General features: G+C 46.8%; 1 protein-coding gene across 1 annotated transcript in view; it reads left to right on the plus strand.

Annotated features, from left to right (window-relative positions):
• LOC120022575 (syndecan-3-like) overlaps positions 1-8,324 on the plus strand; it is a 41,506-nt gene extending 33,182 nt beyond the window's left edge. The window contains exons 2-5 of the mRNA XM_038966533.1: positions 389-482; positions 1,320-2,095; positions 3,338-3,542; positions 6,374-8,324. Of these exons, the coding sequence (XP_038822461.1) occupies positions 389-482; positions 1,320-2,095; positions 3,338-3,542; positions 6,374-6,540 (1,242 nt within the window). The 3' untranslated portion in view covers positions 6,541-8,324. The remainder of the gene's footprint in view (positions 1-388; positions 483-1,319; positions 2,096-3,337; positions 3,543-6,373) is intronic.
• Positions 8,325-20,237: the final 11,913 nt, after the last annotated feature.

Genomic DNA, 20,237 nt, shown 5'->3' on the forward strand with positions numbered 1-20,237 from the left:
CAGCTCTTCTCATCTCTAAGCCATTATAGAACTAAAAACAACTTTGGCCTGCCAAACTTTCAGCTTTGGTTTAGACTCTACAATAGTACTTATACTCAACTCAATAGTGGTCAGTTATAGAACTCAATAGAACAGATTGACAGTCTCTCGTGTGAGAGAGAGAAACAGATGCCTTGTCTTCTCTCTCCTGTTAATGGAAGATAATGGTCCATCTCTCTCTTCTATTTTCTAGTCTCTGTCTCTTCTTCTTTTTCCCTAATGGATAGTTCCTCTCATCTCTTTGGCTTTATCATTCTGAAAGTAGTATCATCTAACTAACTTTTCTATGATGGATGAAATGAACAAAACAAACAGAGAGAAGAATAACCTGTCTTTTCTTTCTCTCCAGGGTCAGACCTGGGTTCCGTCTATAGATCTAGAAGGTTCTTCTGGAGATGAGTTCTATGATGATGAAGACCTCTTCTCAGGCTCTGGATCTGGCTGTGAGTGTGTAGTGTGTGGTGTGTGTGTGTGTGTGTGTGTGTGTGTGTGTGTGTGTGTGTGTGTGTGTGTGTGTGTGTGTGTGTGTGTGTGTGTACATAGGCATGTTTGAACGTGTAGGGGGCCTATGTTAGATTGTGTGTTTGTGAATTCTCTGCAGCCTGTTGGTTTAAGAGGTGACAGCTGCTGTGTTTAAATCTGCAGCTCTGACTCCCAACCCCAAATCTGAGGTCAAATTAAACACAGGGACTACACACACATAAACGCACACATACACACGCATAAACGCACACATACACGGCCTTGCATTAACGAAACACAGGAACTGAACACTCAGACTGAACGCGTGCACACACCCTCCCAGTAGCCAGGTCTCCACCCAGATGAAGTGATCTTATTTACTGTAATCTGATTACAGACAGCAGATCAGATGATCTCATGCAGACAGGCCATTGTGTGTGTTTTAGTTTGAGTGTGTTCTGTGTCTGTGTCCAGTTCCCATGTTTGGTTAATGCACCAGTGTGTGTGTGTGTAGAATTACCTCCATAACGCTTATTTGTAAGAGGCCTTTGTTTGTTTCAGATTAGCTTCTATGACTGTATTTAGCCATTCTATTTCTGTTTCAGATTAGCTTCTATGACTGTATTTAGCCATTCTATTTCTGTTTCAGATTAGCTTCTATGACTGTATTTAGCCATTCTATTTCTGTTTCAGATTAGCTTCTATGACTGTATTTAGCCATTCTATCTCTCTCATTTCCTCTCACTCTGATACGTTTTTTTGTTCATATTTAGTTTAACAGTTAATCCCTCTCCTTCCCTCTTTCTTTCTCTCCATAGTTCCAGAGGTGAAGGTCAACCCTACAGCGGTGGGTGTGTCTTTCACCACTGAGGAGCCCCTCCCCCTTTCCACCACCCAGGCCACTGGCCCCGCCCCCTCAGCCCCACCTGCAGCCGAGCCCAATCCCAACCCTGACGCTCTCCCCACCCCACTACCCACTGAGGGAGAGGGGGAGAGTGGGATAGAGTGGGAGAGAGGGAGGGAGAGAGAGAGGGAGAGGGAAAGAGAGAGAGTAAGGGAGATGGAGCGGGAGAGAGAACGAGAGCGGGAGAGGGATAGAGAGAGGGAGAGAGAAAAGGAGAGGGAGAGAGAACGAGAGAGAGAGAGGCAACGGGAAATAGAGAGGGAACGAGAAAGAGAACGTGAAAGAGCGAGAGCCGCCCAGACCACCATCTCACCCCGTGGCCCGGCGGCTGTTCCCATGGCGACCACCAGCACAGCGACGCCTCTGGCGGAGAGCGCAGCACCCTCTAGTGGCGTGCAGGACCTGGTCACCACAGAAGAAGAGGACGAGGATGTCTACCTGTCCCCAGACCCCACCACCAGTATGCCTATGGAGACCACCACAGAAGAAGAAGAAGAGGAAGAAGTGACCACTACAGAGACAGAGACCACACCCCTCCCAGAGACAACAGCTCCACCCACTATGATTGGCCCAGCCCTAACTGAGAGGTCTAGCTCCACCCCCTTTAGGCCCAGTGTTCTGGTGACCACGCCTACTAAAGCCACACCCACAGAGAGGAGCACACGCCCACAGCAGCCCTCTACGACAATGGTGTGTGTTTGTGTGTATCCTGTGTGTATTTATCCATCACATGTGGAGTGAGAGACACAGGTGGTCCTCGTTAAGACCGAGGCTCCTCGTTAGTAGCATTGTTAATGATTAATTACATGATTAGCATCCAGCTAAATAGGCTGAAACACTCCACAGCTTCTGGAGATAATGTGACGTTTATTTAGGTTCTCATTCAGTTGTACAACTGACTAGGTATCCCCTTTCCCCGATCACCAATCTATCTGAACTGACATGGTAATTGTGTGTCTTTCTCTCTCTCTCACTTCCTTTCTCTTTATTTTGCTCTCTCTCTGTCCCTCTTTCTCTCTCTCTCTGTCCCTCTTTCTCTCTCTCTGTCCCTCTTTCTCTCTCTCTGTCCCTCTTTCTTTCTCTCTGTCCCTCTTTCTGTCTTTCTCTCTGTCCCTCTTTCTGTCTTTCTCTCTGTCCCTCTTTATGTCTCTCTCTCTGTCCCTCTTTCTGTCTCTCTCTCTGTCCCTCTTTCTGTCTCTCTCTCTGTCCCTCTTTCTGTCTCTCTCTATGTCCCTCTTTCTCTCTCTCTCTGTCTCTCTTTCTGTCTCTCTCTCTGTCCCTCTTTCTGTCTCTCTCTCTGTCCCTCTTTCTGTCTCTCTCTCTGTCCCTCTTTCTCTCTCTCTCTGTCCCTCTTTCTCTCTCTCTCTCTGTCCCTCTTTCTCTCTCTCTTTCTGTCTCTCTCTCTGTCCCTCTTTCTATCTCTCTCTCTGTCCCTCTTTCTGTCTCTCTCTCTGTCCCTCTTTCTGTCTCTCTCTCTGTCCCTCTTTCTGTCTCTCTCTCTGCCCCTCTTTCTCTCTCTCTCTGTCCCTCTTTATGTCTCTCTCTCTGTCCCTCTTTATGTCTCTCTCTCTGTCCCTCTTTATGTCTCTCTCTCTGTCTCTCTTTATGTCTCTCTCTCTGTCCCTCTTTATGTCTCTCTCTCTGTCCCTCTTTCTGTCTCTCTCTCTGTCCCTCTTTCTGTCTCTCTCTCTGTCCCTCTTTCTGTCTCTCTCTCTGTCCCTCTTTCTGTCTCTCTCTCTGTCCCTCTTTCTGTCTCTCTCTCTGTCCCTCTTTCTGTCTCTCTCTCTGTCCCTCTTTATGTCTCTCTCTCTGTCCCTCTTTATGTCTCTCTCTCTGTCCCTCTTTCTCTCTCTCTCTCTGTCCCTCTTTCTGTCTCTCTCTCTGTCCCTCTTTCTGTCTCTCTCTCTGTCCCTCTTTCTGTCTCTCTCTCAGAACAATGAATTAGGGGTTAATGGACCCAGCGGAGACTTTGAGATCCGGGAGGAGGACCGTCGCCAGGGCAATGAGGTTGTTGGGCGTGGCCGTGGCATGGAGACTGGGGCAGAACCTGATCTGATTGGCAACACAATTAACACAGGAAGTTCTGCCGCTCAACTTCCTCAGAAGAACATCTTGGAGAGGAAGGAGGTTCTGATAGGTGAGGACACACACACACACACACAACACTGTCTGTCGGTCGGTCTGAAAAATTAAACCACCCATAGCAAACCACCCATTTCCCTCTACTAGGCTCTCTCACTCCTTCTCTCTCTTTCCCTCTGCTAGTCTCTCTCACTCCTCTCTCTTTCCCTCTACTCGTCTCTCTCACTCCTTCTCTCTCTTTCCCTCTACTTTTTCTCTCTCACTCCTCTCTCTTTCCCTCTACTAGTATATCTCACTCCTTCTCTCTCTTTCCCTCTACTCGTCTCTCTCACTCCTCTCTCTTTCCCTCTACTAGTATATCTCACTCCTTCTCTCTCTTTCCCTCTACTAGTCTCTCTCACTCCTTCTCTCTCTTTCCCTCTACTCGTCTCTCTCACGCCTTCTCTCTCTTTCCCTCTACTCGTCTCTCTCACTTCTCTCTCTCTTTCCCTCTACTAGTCTCTCTCACTCCTTCTCTCTCTTTCCCTCTACTAGTCTCTCTCACGCCTTCTCTCTATTTCCCTCTACTCGTCTCTCTCACTCCTTCTCTCTCTTTCCCTCTACTAGTATATCTCACTCCTTCTCTCTCTTTCCCTCTACTAGTCTCTCTCACTTCTCTCTCTCTTTCCCTCTACTAGTCTCTCTCACTCCTTCTCTCTCTTTCCCTCTACTCGTCTCTCTCACTCCTTCTCTCTCTTTCCCTCTACTCGTCTCTCTCACTTCTCTCTCTCTTTCCCTCTACTAGTCTCTCTCACTCCTTCTCTCTCTTTCCCTCTACTCGTCTCTCTCACGCCTTCTCTCTCTTTCCCTCTGCTAGTCTCTCTCACTTCTCTCTCTCTTTCCCTCTACTCGTCTCTCTCACTTCTCTCTCTCTTTCCCTCTACTCGTCTCTCTCACTCCTTCTCTCTCTTTCCCTCTACTCGTCTCTCTCACTCCTTCTCTCTCTTTCCCTCTACTCGTCTCTCTCACTTCTCTCTCTCTTTCCCTCTACTCGTCTCTCTCACGCCTTCTCTCTCTTTCCCTCTACTCGTCTCTCTCACGCCTTCTCTCTCTTTCCCTCTACTCGTCTCTCTCACTCCTTCTCTCTCTTTCCCTCTACTCGTCTCTCTCACTCCTTCTCTCTCTTTCCCTCTACTCGTCTCTCTCACTCCTTCTCTCTCTTTCCCTCTACTCGTCTCTCTCACTCCTTCTCTCTCTTTCCCTCTACTCGTCTCTCTCACGCCTTCTCTCTCTTTCCCTCTACTCGTCTCTCTCACTCCTTCTCTCTCTTTCCCTCTACTCGTCTCTCTCACTCCTTCTCTCTCTTTCCCTCTACTCGTCTCTCTCACTTCTCTCTCTCTTTCCCTCTACTCGTCTCTCTCACGCCTTCTCTCTCTTTCCCTCTACTCGTCTCTCTCACGCCTTCTCTCTCTTTCCCTCTACTCGTCTCTCTCACGCCTTCTCTCTCTTTCCCTCTACTCGTCTCTCTCACGCCTTCTCTCTCTTTCCCTCTACTAGTCTCTCTCACGCCTTCTCTCTCTTTCCCTCTACTCGTCTCTCTCACGCCTTCTCTCTTTCCCTCTACTCGTCTCTCTCACTCCTTCTCTCTCTTTCCCTCTACTAGTCTCTCTCACGCCTTCTCTCTCTTTCCCTCTACTAGTCTCTCTCACTCCTTCTCTCTCTTTCCCTCTACTCGTCTCTCTCACTCCTTCTCTCTCTTTCCCTCTACTCGTCTCTCTCACGCCTTCTCTCTCTTTCCCTCTACTAGTCTCTCTCACGCCTTCTCTCTCTTTCCCTCTACTAGTATATCTCACGCCTTCTCTCTCTTTCCCTCTACTAGTATATCTCACTCCTTCTCTCTCTTTCCCTCTACTCGTCTCTCTCACTCCTTCTCTCTCTTTCCCTCTACTCATCTCTCTCACTCCTTCTCTCTCTTTCTCTCCGTATTCTTCTGACGGCGTAGCTTTTGTCTTTATTCTGATTGGCTGTCTGTCTCTCCCCCAGCCATTCTGATTGCTTGCCTGCTGGCGGTGGTTTTCGCTGACTTCGTGGTGATCGGTAAAGAGCAGGAGTCAAAGCAGGCTAACTGTGTCCTTCGTGTGTCTGTGCGCTGGACACACATGCTGTTAGTGTGTTGTAGTATGTAGGAACAGTAGACCACACATGATTTGTGTGTCTTAGTGACACAGGATCTTAATATGTAGGGACGGTCATGACACATGATAGCGTGTACTATGTAGATACTATGTAAATACACACAGCTTGGGGTATAATAGATGATCATGTCAGACGTCAGTTCATATGTTAGCATTGCCTGCAGTGCTTAAAGTGGTACTTGAAGATGCCGGTACTCACTAAACTCATTCAATTTACCGTACCGGGGTAATTTTATTATATTTTAATCTATTTAGATTCCATATTCTCCAGAAGGCATATAGAAGCAGTAGACAATTAGAGACACCAGTGGTCTGTATACCAGTGGTCTGTATACCAGTGGTCTGTTTACCAGTGGTCTGTATACCAGTGGTCTGTATACCAGTGGTCTGTATACCAGTGGTCTGTATACCAGTGGTCTGTATACCAGTGGTCTGTATACCAGTGGTCTGTATACCAGTGGTCAGCACTAGCCCACTTCAACCACTTGCATGGCATTAGTGTATGTGTCTCTGTTCTTTACATGTTCTCAATCTTTTGTCCTATTCAGACTGAGTTCTACATTGTTTGACCATATGTCTCTCTCTCTCTGTTTCCCCCTTCCTCTTTCTTTCTTTCTTTCTTTCTTTCTTTCTTTCTTTCTTTCTCCCTTCCTCTCGCTCTGTCCCTCCCTCCCTCTCCCCGCCATCCCTTCCTCTATCTCTCCCTCCACAGCGGTGATAGTGGGGGGCGTGGTGGGGGCCCTGTTCGCAGCGTTCCTGGTCATGTTGCTGGTGTACAGGATGAAGAAGAAAGATGAAGGCAGCTACACGCTGGAGGAACCCAAGCAGGCCACCGTCACCTACCAGAAAGCTGACAAACAGGAGGAGTTCTACGCATAACACACAGAGAGAGAGAGATGCTTATTTCTCCAGCTGCCTTCCCGTCCTGTCGCTTCACATCTCCTTCCTATCCTTCTCCCATATCTTCCTCCCTCTCTTTTCTCCTATGCTCCTGTCCTCCATGTCAGTTGTTCCTGAGAGTGCCCGTCTCTCCATGGACTCAAACATTTCTTTAAAAAATATAAATACATTTAAAAAAAATAACAAAATAAATATATCAGCTGGGAAAAAATACATAAAAACGTGATACACAATTTTTTTTATTTTTAAGTAAATGTTATTGATATTATATGATTATTGTTCTGATGATGTAATGAACTGATTATTTTGTAAAAACACAAGCTCTTATCCGGTGTTCCAGCACAATACTCTAGTGTCTGTTCCACGGAGCGAATGAGCCAAGTGAAAGAGGGATGGTGGAGAAGAAGAGACAGAGACAAACAGAGGAAAGAGAGTGTCATCTGATTGGCCACACAGACACTGGGGTCAAAGGTTAGAGGAAAGGTCTCTATTGTAGTGCCTTCCATTGTCCTGGTGCTCTCTCTCTCTCTCACACACACACACACACACACACACACACACACACACACACACACACACACACACACACACACACACACACACACATGGCTTGGACCCCTCTCTCTGTGCTTGGCCAATCAGAGTAGGGGAACCCTCCCACAACGCTCTGACAACCTCAGGACAACGTTGTGGCAGCATTCACTGGTAGTTAGCAAGGGATTCTAACCAGGGATATAGTGTTAAATAAAATGGTGGGTAAACAAACCGCTGGGGTAACATAAACGTTAGCTAATGCTAACAACGCTACCTGATCGTAGTAGTTGTGTAAACACTGTTCACCAAGTAAAGGGGTGTTTAAACAACAGATTACGAGTGTTTACCCTCCGCTACATCCCTGGGTTGTATTCATTAGGCACCAACAAAGAAAACAGACTGAAACAGGGAGAAGGACTACCTGGACCTAAGACTACCTGGTCCAATAAGAAATGCACATTTCCGTATTCCATTGCAAAATGTTTTACAACGTTTTCCGTTGTGTGTCAATGAATACGACCCTGGTGCTGTATGCTAACACAGGGCTAGCGGCTAGCTGTCTGGGTTGCTCCTTTACGCTGTACAAAGGTGATTAGTTCTATGGATAGTAATAATAACCAATAATATATCAATGTTCTGGGCTGGTTGGTAAATAATAGTAATAATGAAAATAATACTCGAACGAACGAAAGGATGTGTATTTAGCGGTTTCAAAAGTTTATATGTAAATATCATTGTATGAAATACTTTTTCTGTCGTTGTCACTAACCAGTCGCATGATCACCATTTCTATATCACGTCAATCTGTGGAGCTGTGCTCTCAACACACACACTCACAAGTACGCACTCACACACTTAAGCAAATATACACACGCCTTACATGCAAGCATGCGCTCACAAGCTCAAACACACACACACACAAATATATCACTTGCGCTTCATTGACTAAATATATATATATATAAATCATATCACTCACTCAACATATTATTATCATCATCCTCATCACACAAGCTGGTTTCAGTACATTATTAATAAGTGACTGATCAGTTGCTGGTTGGTTAGAGTTTGGTCCGTTGTGTAAAGGCACAAGCATGTATCCATCCAATGCTCTGCCCTGCATGCTCTTTCTTTCTCTTCTACCATTGGCTGTCTATTTGGGGGTGGGCTGGTCTTTGGGACTGTGAGGGAGGGGCTTACGATGCTGAAAGTGGTTCTTCAAGTAGAAGTTGTCCATCAGGAGGTGTGGGGACAGGAGTTGAGGTGGGGGCTGTGGGTAGGTGTGGGGACACGAGTTGAGGTGGGGGCTGTGGGGACAGGAGTTGAGGTGGGGGCTGTGGGGACAGGAGTTGAGGTGGGGGCTGTGGGTAGGTGTGGGGACAGGAGTTGAGGTGGGGGCTGTGGGTAGGTGTGGGGACAGGAGTTGAGGTGGGGGCTGTGGGGACAGGAGTTGAGGTGGGGGCTGTGGGTAGGTGTGGGGACAGGAGTTGAGGTGGGGGCTGTGGGTAGGTGTGGGGACAGGAGTTGAGGTGGGGGCTGTGGGGACAGGAGTTGAGGTGGGGGCTGTGGGTAGGGGTGGGGACAGGAGTTGAGTTGGAGGCTGTGCTTTCTATCTAAGATTGTAACAATAACCAACACACCAGTACGACTGGACTAGTAGCTTCTAATATATTCAGTACTGTAGAACAACTGCATGGGAGTCAAACTATACTAGTGTGTGTGTGTGTGTGTGTGTGTGTGTGTGTGTGTGTGTGTGTGTGTGTGTGTGTGTGTGTGTGTGTGTGTGTGTGTGTGTGTGTTCTGAGAGGAATGTACTGTGGGCAGGTGTGTATTTTACCTGCTCCAGCAGTTCTGACGCTCTTCCATAGTCAGGTAGTCACACCTGTACCCCTGTGTGTGTGTGTGTGTGTACGCCTCAACTGCTTTGCCCCCTCTTTTTTAAGCAGTGAACGCCTCACTCTTATTTCACATCAGACTTGTGTGTGTGTGTGTGTGTGTGTGTGTGTGTCTCACCTGTTCACTGCTGAATGTGGGGCTAGTCTGCTTTTTCACACACAATCTGTCACTCACGGTCTGTTTGTCTGTAGCAGGACTGACTGACATCACACATCACAGACAGAACTGACCCGAACTGTCTTTTCTAAACTTACCTTCCAACTGTTAACATGTGTTTGTACCCATATAAGTCTGCATAGCCAAATAATAGAGAGAGAGAGAGAGAGAGAGTGTGTGTGTGTGTGTGTGTGTGTGTGTGTGTGTGTGTGTGTGTGTGTGTGTGTGTGTGTGTGTGTGTGTGTGTGTGTGTGTGTGTGTGTGTGTGTGTGTGTGTGTGTGTGTGTGTGTGTGTGTGTGCAAGTTGGTGGAAGGCCACACCACACTGTGTTTGCTGTTACCCATCCTGTTTTTATACATTTGCATTTTTTAAGGCTGTTTCTGTCATTGGCTGCTGAGCGCCGGGAGGCGGACCTCTGCGCCACGGCCCTGCCACTAATTTGCCACTCTGTTCCAAATAAAAGACCTCATTGGTTAACACACTGTCGTCTGTGATTTTATTGGCTGAGGGTATGGGGTGGAACATGAGGGGACTAATGGTGTTGAGAGCTCTGTATAGTGCAGATAAAATAGAAATATCACATATAGAACTGACAAACATATCGCTCTGACACAATAAATCTCAAATCATTAACCTCTACCTCCTGGTGCCTAAACATTTGAGTAGATCTGAGTGGAATGGAATGGTGTAGGTAGGTATTATTCTAGACAGACGCTCCTTCAGTCTACACCAATCCAATGCCTTTAAATCCTAGAGGAGTGTAAGTGTGTACAGTACATTTCAGGGAGAAGCAGGGGGGAGAATGGGAGGGTTTACCATGTCATAGATGGATGGAGTGACGCTGGCTGGGTGATGGTGTGACACTCTGCCCTCTGCTGTTTGACTATGGTGTTACATCCCAGTCGCCACATATCTCCCCGAAGCTACATAACCTACTGGTCTGATTCGCTGGCGAAGGGGAGAGAAGGGTGATATATTGGGGTTGCTGCTAGTACTTGCTGTACTTGATTCTTTGTGAATCGTGTAACAGTATATTATAGAGATGTGAAGGGAATGAAGTGGTGCTGGGTAGCCAGTTACAGTCAATGGAGCTGAGCTCACTGTTGTGGGTGACATATTACTAGCACAAACCAATTATTGTAGGCCTACCATATTTGCACCCTACAGCTGTAGAACTGAACCCCCATATGAGTAACACATTTCATCATAAACCAGCCATAAGGTCCCTGCATACCCCCTAGATAAAAATACGAATATATCTGTTAGACTCATCACGATTGCCTTGAATGCCACCAAACGTTTGAAGGGTGTCTTGCCTCTGAATTGATAGAGGAACTGGCCGGCCATATCAGTCTAGATCTTTTTTTGTTTTTTTACAATAATGATCTGAATTTCATTTTGTTTTCATATTATGGAGCTAGTTCATACATAGCATTACCACAACAAGGGTGCTGGAATTAACATCACACTCGTGTAGTAATGTAGGTCCCTAGGCCCACGGCGTTCTGTTCCCAGGTGTTCTGATCAATGGAATCTCCCTACTCGGTTCTGTTCGGATCGTTGAGGACTCTCATTGGCTGATTCAGCTCAACCGCTACATGTGATTGTTCTGTCTTCAACTAGCTAATTGGTCAATCAACCTTATCACTTGTCTCGAAACGGTGCAAACTCATGCATCAATTCCAAAAAAGCGTGTTTGACTTTATCGGTAAATAAATTGCTAGTTTAGAGTTTGATGCTCGTGAAAGCAGGTTCGTTATGGATGACATGCGTGAGGCAGCGGATGATTACGGTGAGGAAGAAATTAACTCATTACCTTGCAGTCGTTTAATTAATTGATTCATTGTTCAAACAGTAATTAACTCGGTCTTTAACTAATAGGTTAATTCTCCCGTCGTTTCACAGAAGAACAGTATCTAAGTAGTTAGACGTTTTGCTCAAGTGGCCTAGCTAACAGCCTAACTTTGTTTCGTTGGGCAGTTTTAATAAGAAGCAGGCTGCGACTATATAAAGGCCTTATACTTTAGAAAGCTAACGTTAGCTATTAGGGATGGATCGAAATGTAGGCTACATAATGACTGACGTTAGGCTATCTGGATGAAACTAGGGGAGGGTCATGTTTTTTTCAATGTATTTTTTAAATGTAACTAGGCAAGTCAGTTAAGAACATCTTATTTACAATGACATCCTACCAAAAGGCCTCATGTGGGGCTGGGATATATATATATGACAAAACACATCACGACGAGACACCACAACACTACATAAAGAGAGACCGAAGACAACAATACATAATGGCAGCAACACATGACAACACGGTAACAGCACAAAACATGGCAGACAACAGCACAGGGCAAGAAGGTAGAGATACCAACAATCCATCACGCGAAGCAGCCACAAGTGTCAGTAAGAATATTCATGATGTAAATAAAACTGTCCAGTTTGAGTGTTTTTTTGCAGCTCGTTCCAGTCGTTAGCTGCATCGAACTGAAAAGAGGAGCGACCCAGGGATGTGTGTGCTTAAGGGACCTCTAACGGAATGTGACTGGCAGAACGGGTGGCGGATGAGGGTTACATTAGGTATCACAGATAGGGGGGAGTGAAGCCTAAGAGGGTTTTTATAAATTAGTCAAGGGGAGAGTTCAGTGTGTATAGATATATTTTTCTAGTCTAGGGGAGGGTCATGTAATTGATTACATTTCTATATATCAACGTGTGCCTGGTGCTGCCACTCTTCTCTGATTATCAGCTGGGTGTGCAATATGAAGTGTGCCTAATAGGTTATTTAGCGTGGTCACAATACAATGATCTACAGGCTATGAAGTGCATGTTTGGAGAGTCACAGAGCAAAGGTATATTTCTAAGATAACTGATGGGATGGTGTATACAGCTAAGCTGCATCACACACTGCAATGGCTGTTCCAACCCTGAGCCCCTACCTGCTCTGCTCTTGCTGATCAAAAACTATTTTTGTATGCTGCCTAACCAATGGCTGTACTGTGTAGGTCTCTGGTGGCAGTTCAGGAGGAGAGTCAAAGGCTTCTTACAAAAATATTATTTGATTAGGCCTAGTCCATCTTGCATGTAGTAACCTATAGCTCAGTGGTCACTAACTGCGCGATTGCCTGGTCGATCTTCAAGTCATTAGCCTACATGAGATTTCATAACTTGCAAAACCATGACCAGAGAGAGAGACTGTTAAAGTATACTGCACAGAGCTGCTGTTTTAATGAGTGAGTTCATGTCAAAGTTTTTATTCGACACTGTCAACACTGTTTTTGTTCAACACTATTACAAAACGTAAAGCGCCTCTCCCTACTTCCACTTGCGCTGCATCTGCAATGAATGAGTAGCCAAGTGTATTGATAGCCCTGTTGTTTTTTTTTCAATTCTTATATTTATTAGCAGTTTGTCGTGACGATTTTAATATTGAGGAATATTTCACTTTTTTCTGATCATAGGAACATTCATTTGTGCATGAGGCAGATGTGGTGCGACTTGAGATTTGCAATCAGCTGGAAGACGGTGTCCCCTCTCTCTGGTCAGTCTCACCGGAGGAAAGGAAGGAGAGAGCAGTGACCGTGAGAGGCGGACCCTCTGCTGCTATCTCTCCCTCTGCTGAGACTAATGCCATGTTCAAAACAACAGGAAACTCAGAAATCTCCGACTTCAAGAGAACTGGGGACTCTGGGAATAAAATTAGGTCAGACTGGGAAAAACATTTTAAATGGTCATCCAACTCGGAATTTCAAGTCGGAAACACGGGCATCTTTCTAGAGCGCCGACTTTCCGACCTGAAGTTCACTGAAGTCATGATTTGATATAGTTTTTTTTAGAGTTCCAAGTTGTTTTGAAAGTACCATGACCATCAAATGCATGTACCATCAGCAGTAAAAATAAAAAAGCAAATATATATATATATTCTTTTTTTTAATGGTACATGCTTATCAAAACTTGAGTTTTGAAATCTAATATGGTCTGAGAAGAACAATATTGGTAGGCTAGGCATATAGCTAATATGCTGTGATAATGTATTAGGCCTACTGCACAAATCTCATTCCTACAGAGCTGTTCTTATTAGGTTAAAGCATAAAAAATGTAAGTCATGTTTAAAAAAAATTCTGATCAGTAGATCTCTGCTTGCTTTTTGACTGCGAAAGTGATCTTGACTCAGAAAAGTTTGGCGATTAAAAAAAAAAATATATATATACACTGCTCAAAAAAATAAAGGGAACACTTAAACAACACAATGTAACTCCAAGTCAATCACACTTCTGTGAAATCAAATTGACCACTTAGGAAGCAACACTGATTGACAATAAATTTCACATGCTGTTGTGCAAATGGAATAGACAAAAGGTGGAAATTATAGGCAATTAGCAAGACACCCCCAAAAAAGGAGTGATTCTGCAGGTGGTGACCACAGACAACTTCTCAGTTCCTATGCTTCCTGGCTGATGTTTTGGTCACTTTTGAATGCTGGCGGTGCTTTCACTCTAGTGGTAGCATGAGACGGAGTCTACAACCCACACAAGTGGCTCAGGTAGTGCAGTTCATCCAGGATGGCACATCAATGCGAGCTGTGGCAAAAAGGTTTGTTGTGTCTGTCAGCGTAGTGTCCAGAGCATGGAGGCGCTACCAGGAGACAGGCCAGTACATCAGGAGACGTGGAGGAGGCCGTAGGAGGGCAACAACCCAGCAGCAGGACCGCTACCTCCGCCTTTGTGCCAGGAGGTGCACTGCCAGAGCCCTGCAAAATGACCTCCAGCAGGCCACAAATGTGCATGTGTCTGCTCAAACGGTCAGAAACAGACTCCATGAGGGTGGTATGAGGGCCCGACGTCCACAGGTGGGGGTTGTGCTTACAGCCCAGCACCGTGTAGGACGTTTGGCATTTGCCAGAGAACACCAAGATTGGCAAATTCGCCACTGGCGCCCTGTGCTCTTCACAGATGAAAGCAGGTTCACACTGAGCACATGTGACAGACGTGACAGAGTCTGGAGACGCCGTGGAGAACGTTCTGCTGCCTGCAACATCCTCCAGCATGACCGGTTTGGCGGTGGGTCAGTCATGGTGTGGGGTGGCATTTCTTTGTGGGGCCGCACAGCCCTCCATGTGCTCGCCAGAGGTAGCCTGACTGCCATTAGGTACCGAGATGAGATCCTCAGACCCCTTGTGAGACCATATGCTGACACATGCACATTTGTGGCCTGCTGGAGGTCATTTTGCAGGGCTCTGGCAGTGCACCTCCTTGCACAAAGGCGGAGGTAGCGGTCCTGCTGCTGGGTTGTTGCCCTCCTACGGCCTCCTCCACGTCTCCTGATGTACTGGCCTGTCTCCTGGTAGCGCCTCCATGCTCTGGACACTACGCTGACAGACACAGCAAACCTTTTTGCCACAGCTCGCATTGATGTGCCATCCTGGATGAACTGCACTACCTGAGCCACTTGTGTGGGCTGTAGACTCCGTCTCATGCTACCACTAGAGTGAGAGCACCGCCAGCATTCAAAAGTGACCAAACCATCAGCCAGGAAGCATAGGAACTGAGAAGTTGTCTGTGGTCACCACCTGCAGAATCACTCCTTTTTTGGGGGTGTCTTGCTAATTGCCTATAATTTCCACCTTTTGTCTATTCCATTTGCACAACAGCATGTGAAATGTATTGTCAATCAGTGTTGCTTCCTAAGTGGACAGTTTGATTTCATAGAAGTTTGATTGACTTGGAGTTACATTGTGTTGTTTAAGTGTTCCCTTTATTTTTTTGAGCAGTGTATATCATTTTTCCCCCCCCAATTTCGTGGTATCCAATTGGTAGTTAGTCTTGTCTCATCGCTGCAACTCCCGTACGGACTCAGGAAAGGCGAAGGCATCCTCTGAAACACAACCCTGCCAAGCCCCAATGCGTCTTGACACAATGCCCACTTAACCCAGAAGCCAGCCGCACCAATGTGTCGGAGGAAACACCGTACACCTGCCGACCGTGTCAGCATGCACTGTGCCCAGCCCGCCACAGGAGTCGCTAGTGCGCGATGGGACAAGGACATCCCTGCCGGCCAAACCCCCCCCCCTAACCCGGACGACGCTGGGTCAAGGTTGCGGCCGGCTGTGACTGGACTCGAACCTAGAATCTCTAGTGGCAGACCACTGCGCCACTCGGGAGGCCCGGCTTGCTACTACTATAATTTATTTGAGTTATTGACCTCACAATAAGCCAGATTTGAGTAATTTACATTGTGGTGCTGAAACTTGAAGCAGCAGCTGCAGCACAATCAATTGGAAATGGACAGCTCATGGTGCTGAAAGTAAGCAAATTCGAGTAGGCATTATTCATTTCAACATCTTCATTTGAATTAGACTTTACTAACAACAACAGGGCTTTGTGTTGGAGCCTATTTCTTCCTATTTAAGTTAAAGAGGTAGACTGTCCTGTTTGACAGATTACATTAGGCTATAGGCTGCTATATCCATCCATGCACTCTTTAAATAGCCTACCTGTGTGTCAGTGAAGGGCTGTTAAGTTAAAACCAAGACTCCAATTGAGGGGTTATGAGCTGGTAGGCTATGCCATATGCCTGCTTTTTATTTAAGAAAATTGTAAAAAGCACAGCGCTTTGGTCCGTGATGCTTAATCAATCAATCAATCAAATGTATTTATATAGCCCTTTTTACATCAGCAGATGTAATCAGCAAGCAATGCAGATGTAGGAGCACGTTGGCATGGAAAAACTCCCTAGAATGGCAGGAATCTAGGAAGAAACCTAGAGAGGAACCAGGCTCTGAGGGGTGGCCTGTCCTCTTCTGGCTGTGCCGGGTGGAGATTATAAGAGTACATGGCCATTAAAGCCAGATTGTTCTTCAAGCTGTTCAAACATTCATAGATGACCAGCAGGGTCAAATAATAATCACAGTGGTTGTAGGGTGCAACAGGTCAGGAGTAAATGTCAGTTTGCTTTTCATAGCTGAGTATTCAGAGGTCGAGATAGCAGGTGTGGTAGAGAGAGAGAGTCGAAAACAGCAGGTCCTGGACAAGGTAGCACGTCCGGTGAACAGGTCAGGGTTCCATAGCCGCAGGCAGAACAGTTGAAACTGGATTAGCAGCACAAGCAGGTGGACTGGGGACAGCAAGGAGTCATCAGGCCAGGTAGTCCTGAGGCATGGTCGTAGGGCTCCGGTCCTCCAGGAGGGGAGAGAGAGAGAATTAGGTAGCATACTTAAATTCACACAGGACACCAGATAAGACAGGAGAATTACACAAGCTATAACAGACCCCTGTCACATAGACTATTGTAGCATAGATACTGGAGACTGAGACAGGGGTGGGTCGGGGGACACTGGCCCCGTCCGACAATACCCCCAGACAGGGCCAATCAGGCAGGATATAACCCCACACACTTTGCCAAAGCACAGCCCCCACACCACTAGAGGGATATAAACAGACCAACTTACTACCCTGAGACAAGGCTGAGTATAGCCCACGAAGATCTCCTCCACCACACGAGCCCGAGGGGGCGCAAAACCGGATAGGAATATCCCGTCAGTGTCTCCTCCTAGGGACAGCATGGAAGAGCACCAGTAAGCCAGTGACTCAACCCCCGTAACGGGGTTAGAGGCAGAGAATCCCAGTGGAGCCGGCCAGGCAGAGACAGCAAGGGCGGTTTGTCGCTTCAGTGCCTTGCCGTTCACCTTCGCACCCCTGGGCCAGACTACACTCAATCATAGGACCTACAGAAGAGATGAGGCTTAAGTAAAGACTTAAAGTTTGGGACTGTGGCTGTGTCTCTCACATGGATAGGCAGATCATTCCATAAAAAATGTAGCTCTATAGGAGAAAGCCCTGCCTCCAGGTATTTGCTTAGAAATTAGGGTTTACAATCTCTCCAAAAGAATGTGGTGATCGATGGTGTCAAAAGCAGCACTAAGGTCTAGGAGCACGAGGACAGATGCAGAGCCTTGGTCTGACGCCATTAGAAGGTCATTTACCACCTTCACGAGTGTAGTCTCAGTGCTATGATTGGGTCTAAAACCAGACTGAAGCGTTTCGTATGCATTATTTGTCTTCAGGAAGACAGCAGCTTTTTCAAAACATTTTGAGAGGAATGGGAGATTCGATATAGGCTGATCGTTTGGCTTTTTCAAAAGAGTCTTTTACTGCCACTTTTAGTGACTTTATGCTAGAAACAAGCTGTAAAATACCCAGTAAAGACGTGACTCCGATGCATATGGGGATATCATTGTTTCGTTTCTTTGACATTCAGAGGCTGAGCAACAACCTTCTATAGCTGAGGATTATTTATTTTTTTACTTTGCTTGGGAAGTAATCTAATTCTGTCACTCAATTGATTAAGCTATTCACTTTCTGTTCAATAGAATATGTTTAAACCCACACAGCTTTTAGGGAAACACTTGTGACTTTCTGTCGTTGGGTTAAGCTACAGAAGAAGAGTAACCAGCAGCCCTGTGCTCTATCAAAATTCCTGCGTTGCCATGCAATGCTGACAGGCCGAAAAACTGTTTCTAAAACTACACATCTAGGTACTGGTCTGTCCAAGAAGTGAGAGTAAATGGTAGACATGTTCTCTGCTATCCACTTTGTTTTAATGATTATTTTGGGTATAGTCAGTTGTACCACTGAATGCATTCAACTGAAATGTGTCTTCCTCATTTAACCCAGCCCCTCTGAATCAGAGAGGTACGGGGTAGAGGGGAGGGTCACTTGTTTTTGTCAAGCATTCAGGGAGGGTTTAGGTCAAATATATTTTGCTGAAGGAAGGGCCATCCATTTTCATTTCAGTGAGGTCCGATTTTCTCCATGTAACCCTTATTATAAATAACGTTCACTCCCTCAGCTAACCCAGTTGAAGCTAATTAACAAGCAGGTGAGGCAGCGTGTGGCCTCAGCCTACCTGGTCTTTTCATTACAGTCTTTAGAACACAGAGGAGCACTCTGTCATGTGCATGCGGAAGCTAGGCCCACATGATGACATCACCTCAATCTAGATTTTTCTCATTTTACCCAAACCAGTATTTGCTTTTACCTGACTAGTCATTACCCAGTGATACTCAGTGTCGCTATTTTGAACTTTTTGTCACTTTGTGCCACTCCATCATGCTATGTCAGTGAGTGTTTTTTCATATTATGACAGTGTTATGTCATGCTAATTCGCTCTGTGTGGCTGTATGCAGACTGCCCAAGCCTCCTGTGTGAGGAACAGGAGGATGAAGAGGAGGAGAGTTACCGTGGAGATGATGAGACCGTAGGAGAGGAGGTGGGAGAGATAGAAGAATGGGACACTGGACAAAGAGGAGGAGAGAGAGTGGAGGAGGAAGAAGAGAATGGAGGAGAGATGGAGAAGAATGGAGAGATGGGTGAGGATGGAGTAACAGAAAGAGAAAAGGAGAGTGAGGTGGTAGTTGATTTTGAAGAGGAGGGAGGGGAGATGGAGAAGAGACAGTTGAGAAAGAGGATAGGGAGGGCAGAAAAAGAGGAGGAAGAGGAGGAGGCAGTGGAAATTGAGGATAAGAGAGGGAGTGAAGAGGAGATGAAGGACAGGAGAGAGAGAGATGAGAAGGTAGAGGAGGAAAAAAAGCAGAAAGGTGTGATGGAGCCTGCTCTGTCTCTCGACCTCGTCGGCGTGACAACTGACCCTGTCGGCATGACGACCACCACTCATGAGGACTCTGGGTACCTGAGCTCTGGGATGGGGTTCTACTGTCCCCCCGGACCTCTCCTATTCCACACCCAGCCTAAACCTCACCCCCAACCCCTTCTGCCCAGTGGGGTGAAGCGCCCACATAGTGTCAGCCCTCCTCCCACCCAAAGCCTACAGGTAAGACAGATGGGAGGAGATGACATCATACTGTCAGCAGTGATGTCATTACAATGGTGTCCTGCACAGTGCTCTAAAAAGTTCACACAGCCACTAACCCCTAGATACTTGGAGTTGTGAAAGGACTGGATAAATGGAACAAACACACACACACTGCTCCTCCACAGGTAAAGGTGACTCGAGTGTACTCGACTCGCCGTTCGATTGGCTACAGCGCCCGGGGGCGTGGCCAGGTGCTTCCCCTCCCCCTGTTGCCAGCGGTAACCATGGGAGACCCCTCCCTATTGCCCTCCCTGCCCAAGAAGAAGACAAGAACACTCTACAGCACTGGTGAGGAGAGTGTGAGTGTGAGTGTGTGTGTGTGTGTGTGTGTTTCCGCTCTGACCTATTGCCTTTGTCTGTGTGTAACCTCTGTGTGTGTGTGTGTAGACCAGTTGGAGCAGCTAGAGGGAATGTTCCAGGAGGACCACTACCCAGATGGAGAGAAGAGGAAGGAGATTGCCGCCACAGTGGGCGTCACACCCCAGAGGATCATGGTTAGTACACTCCAGGAGGAGGGTTTGTCACCTTTGACCTACGTACACTATTAGGATTGGGGAATAGGATTTGAGGTTTATATTTTGCATCATTCGCTCTCTACCCTCCTCCGTCTCTCCTCTCATCCCTCCCCCCTCTCTGTTTGTCAGGTGTGGTTTCAGAACCGTAGGGCCAAGTGGAGGAAGGCCAGTCGTTCTACAGTGAAGCCAGAACACAAACAGACCTGCAGCCGCCTCCCTGACCCCAACCCTACCCCCCTCCTTGCACCACACCCACACCCTAGGTAGGCTCAGTATGATATGATCCCCGGTTGCAGACATCCACAATAAAGAACAAAACAGCCATTATTAACTTTTCCAGACAATGTGCACCCTCCCTTGAAGCTTGCCCACATTGGTTGGGCTGACAGGGTCTTGAAGCTTGCCCACATTGGTTGGGCTGACAGGGTCTTGAAGCTTGCCCACATTGGTTGGGCTGACAGGGTCTTGAAGCTTGCCCACATTGGTTGGGCTGACAGGGTCTTGAGCTGGGCGATAATGGCCGCTGAGTTATGATTATACTAACTCTGTCTCTATAGGGCAGCTGCAGGACACATCGCCCCCTTCCTCCCTCCTGCTGGTCTCTCCTTGCCTCCCCATCCTACCACCCAGGCCCTCCCTTCCTACAGCACCCTGCTAGCCAGCCTCTCATCCAGCCCTACAGGTAGGCAGTCAAACTTTCCATC

The sequence above is a fragment of the Salvelinus namaycush genome, chromosome 27 (genome assembly GCF_016432855.1).
Source record: "Salvelinus namaycush isolate Seneca chromosome 27, SaNama_1.0, whole genome shotgun sequence".
Taxonomy (NCBI): Eukaryota; Metazoa; Chordata; class Actinopteri; order Salmoniformes; family Salmonidae; genus Salvelinus; species Salvelinus namaycush.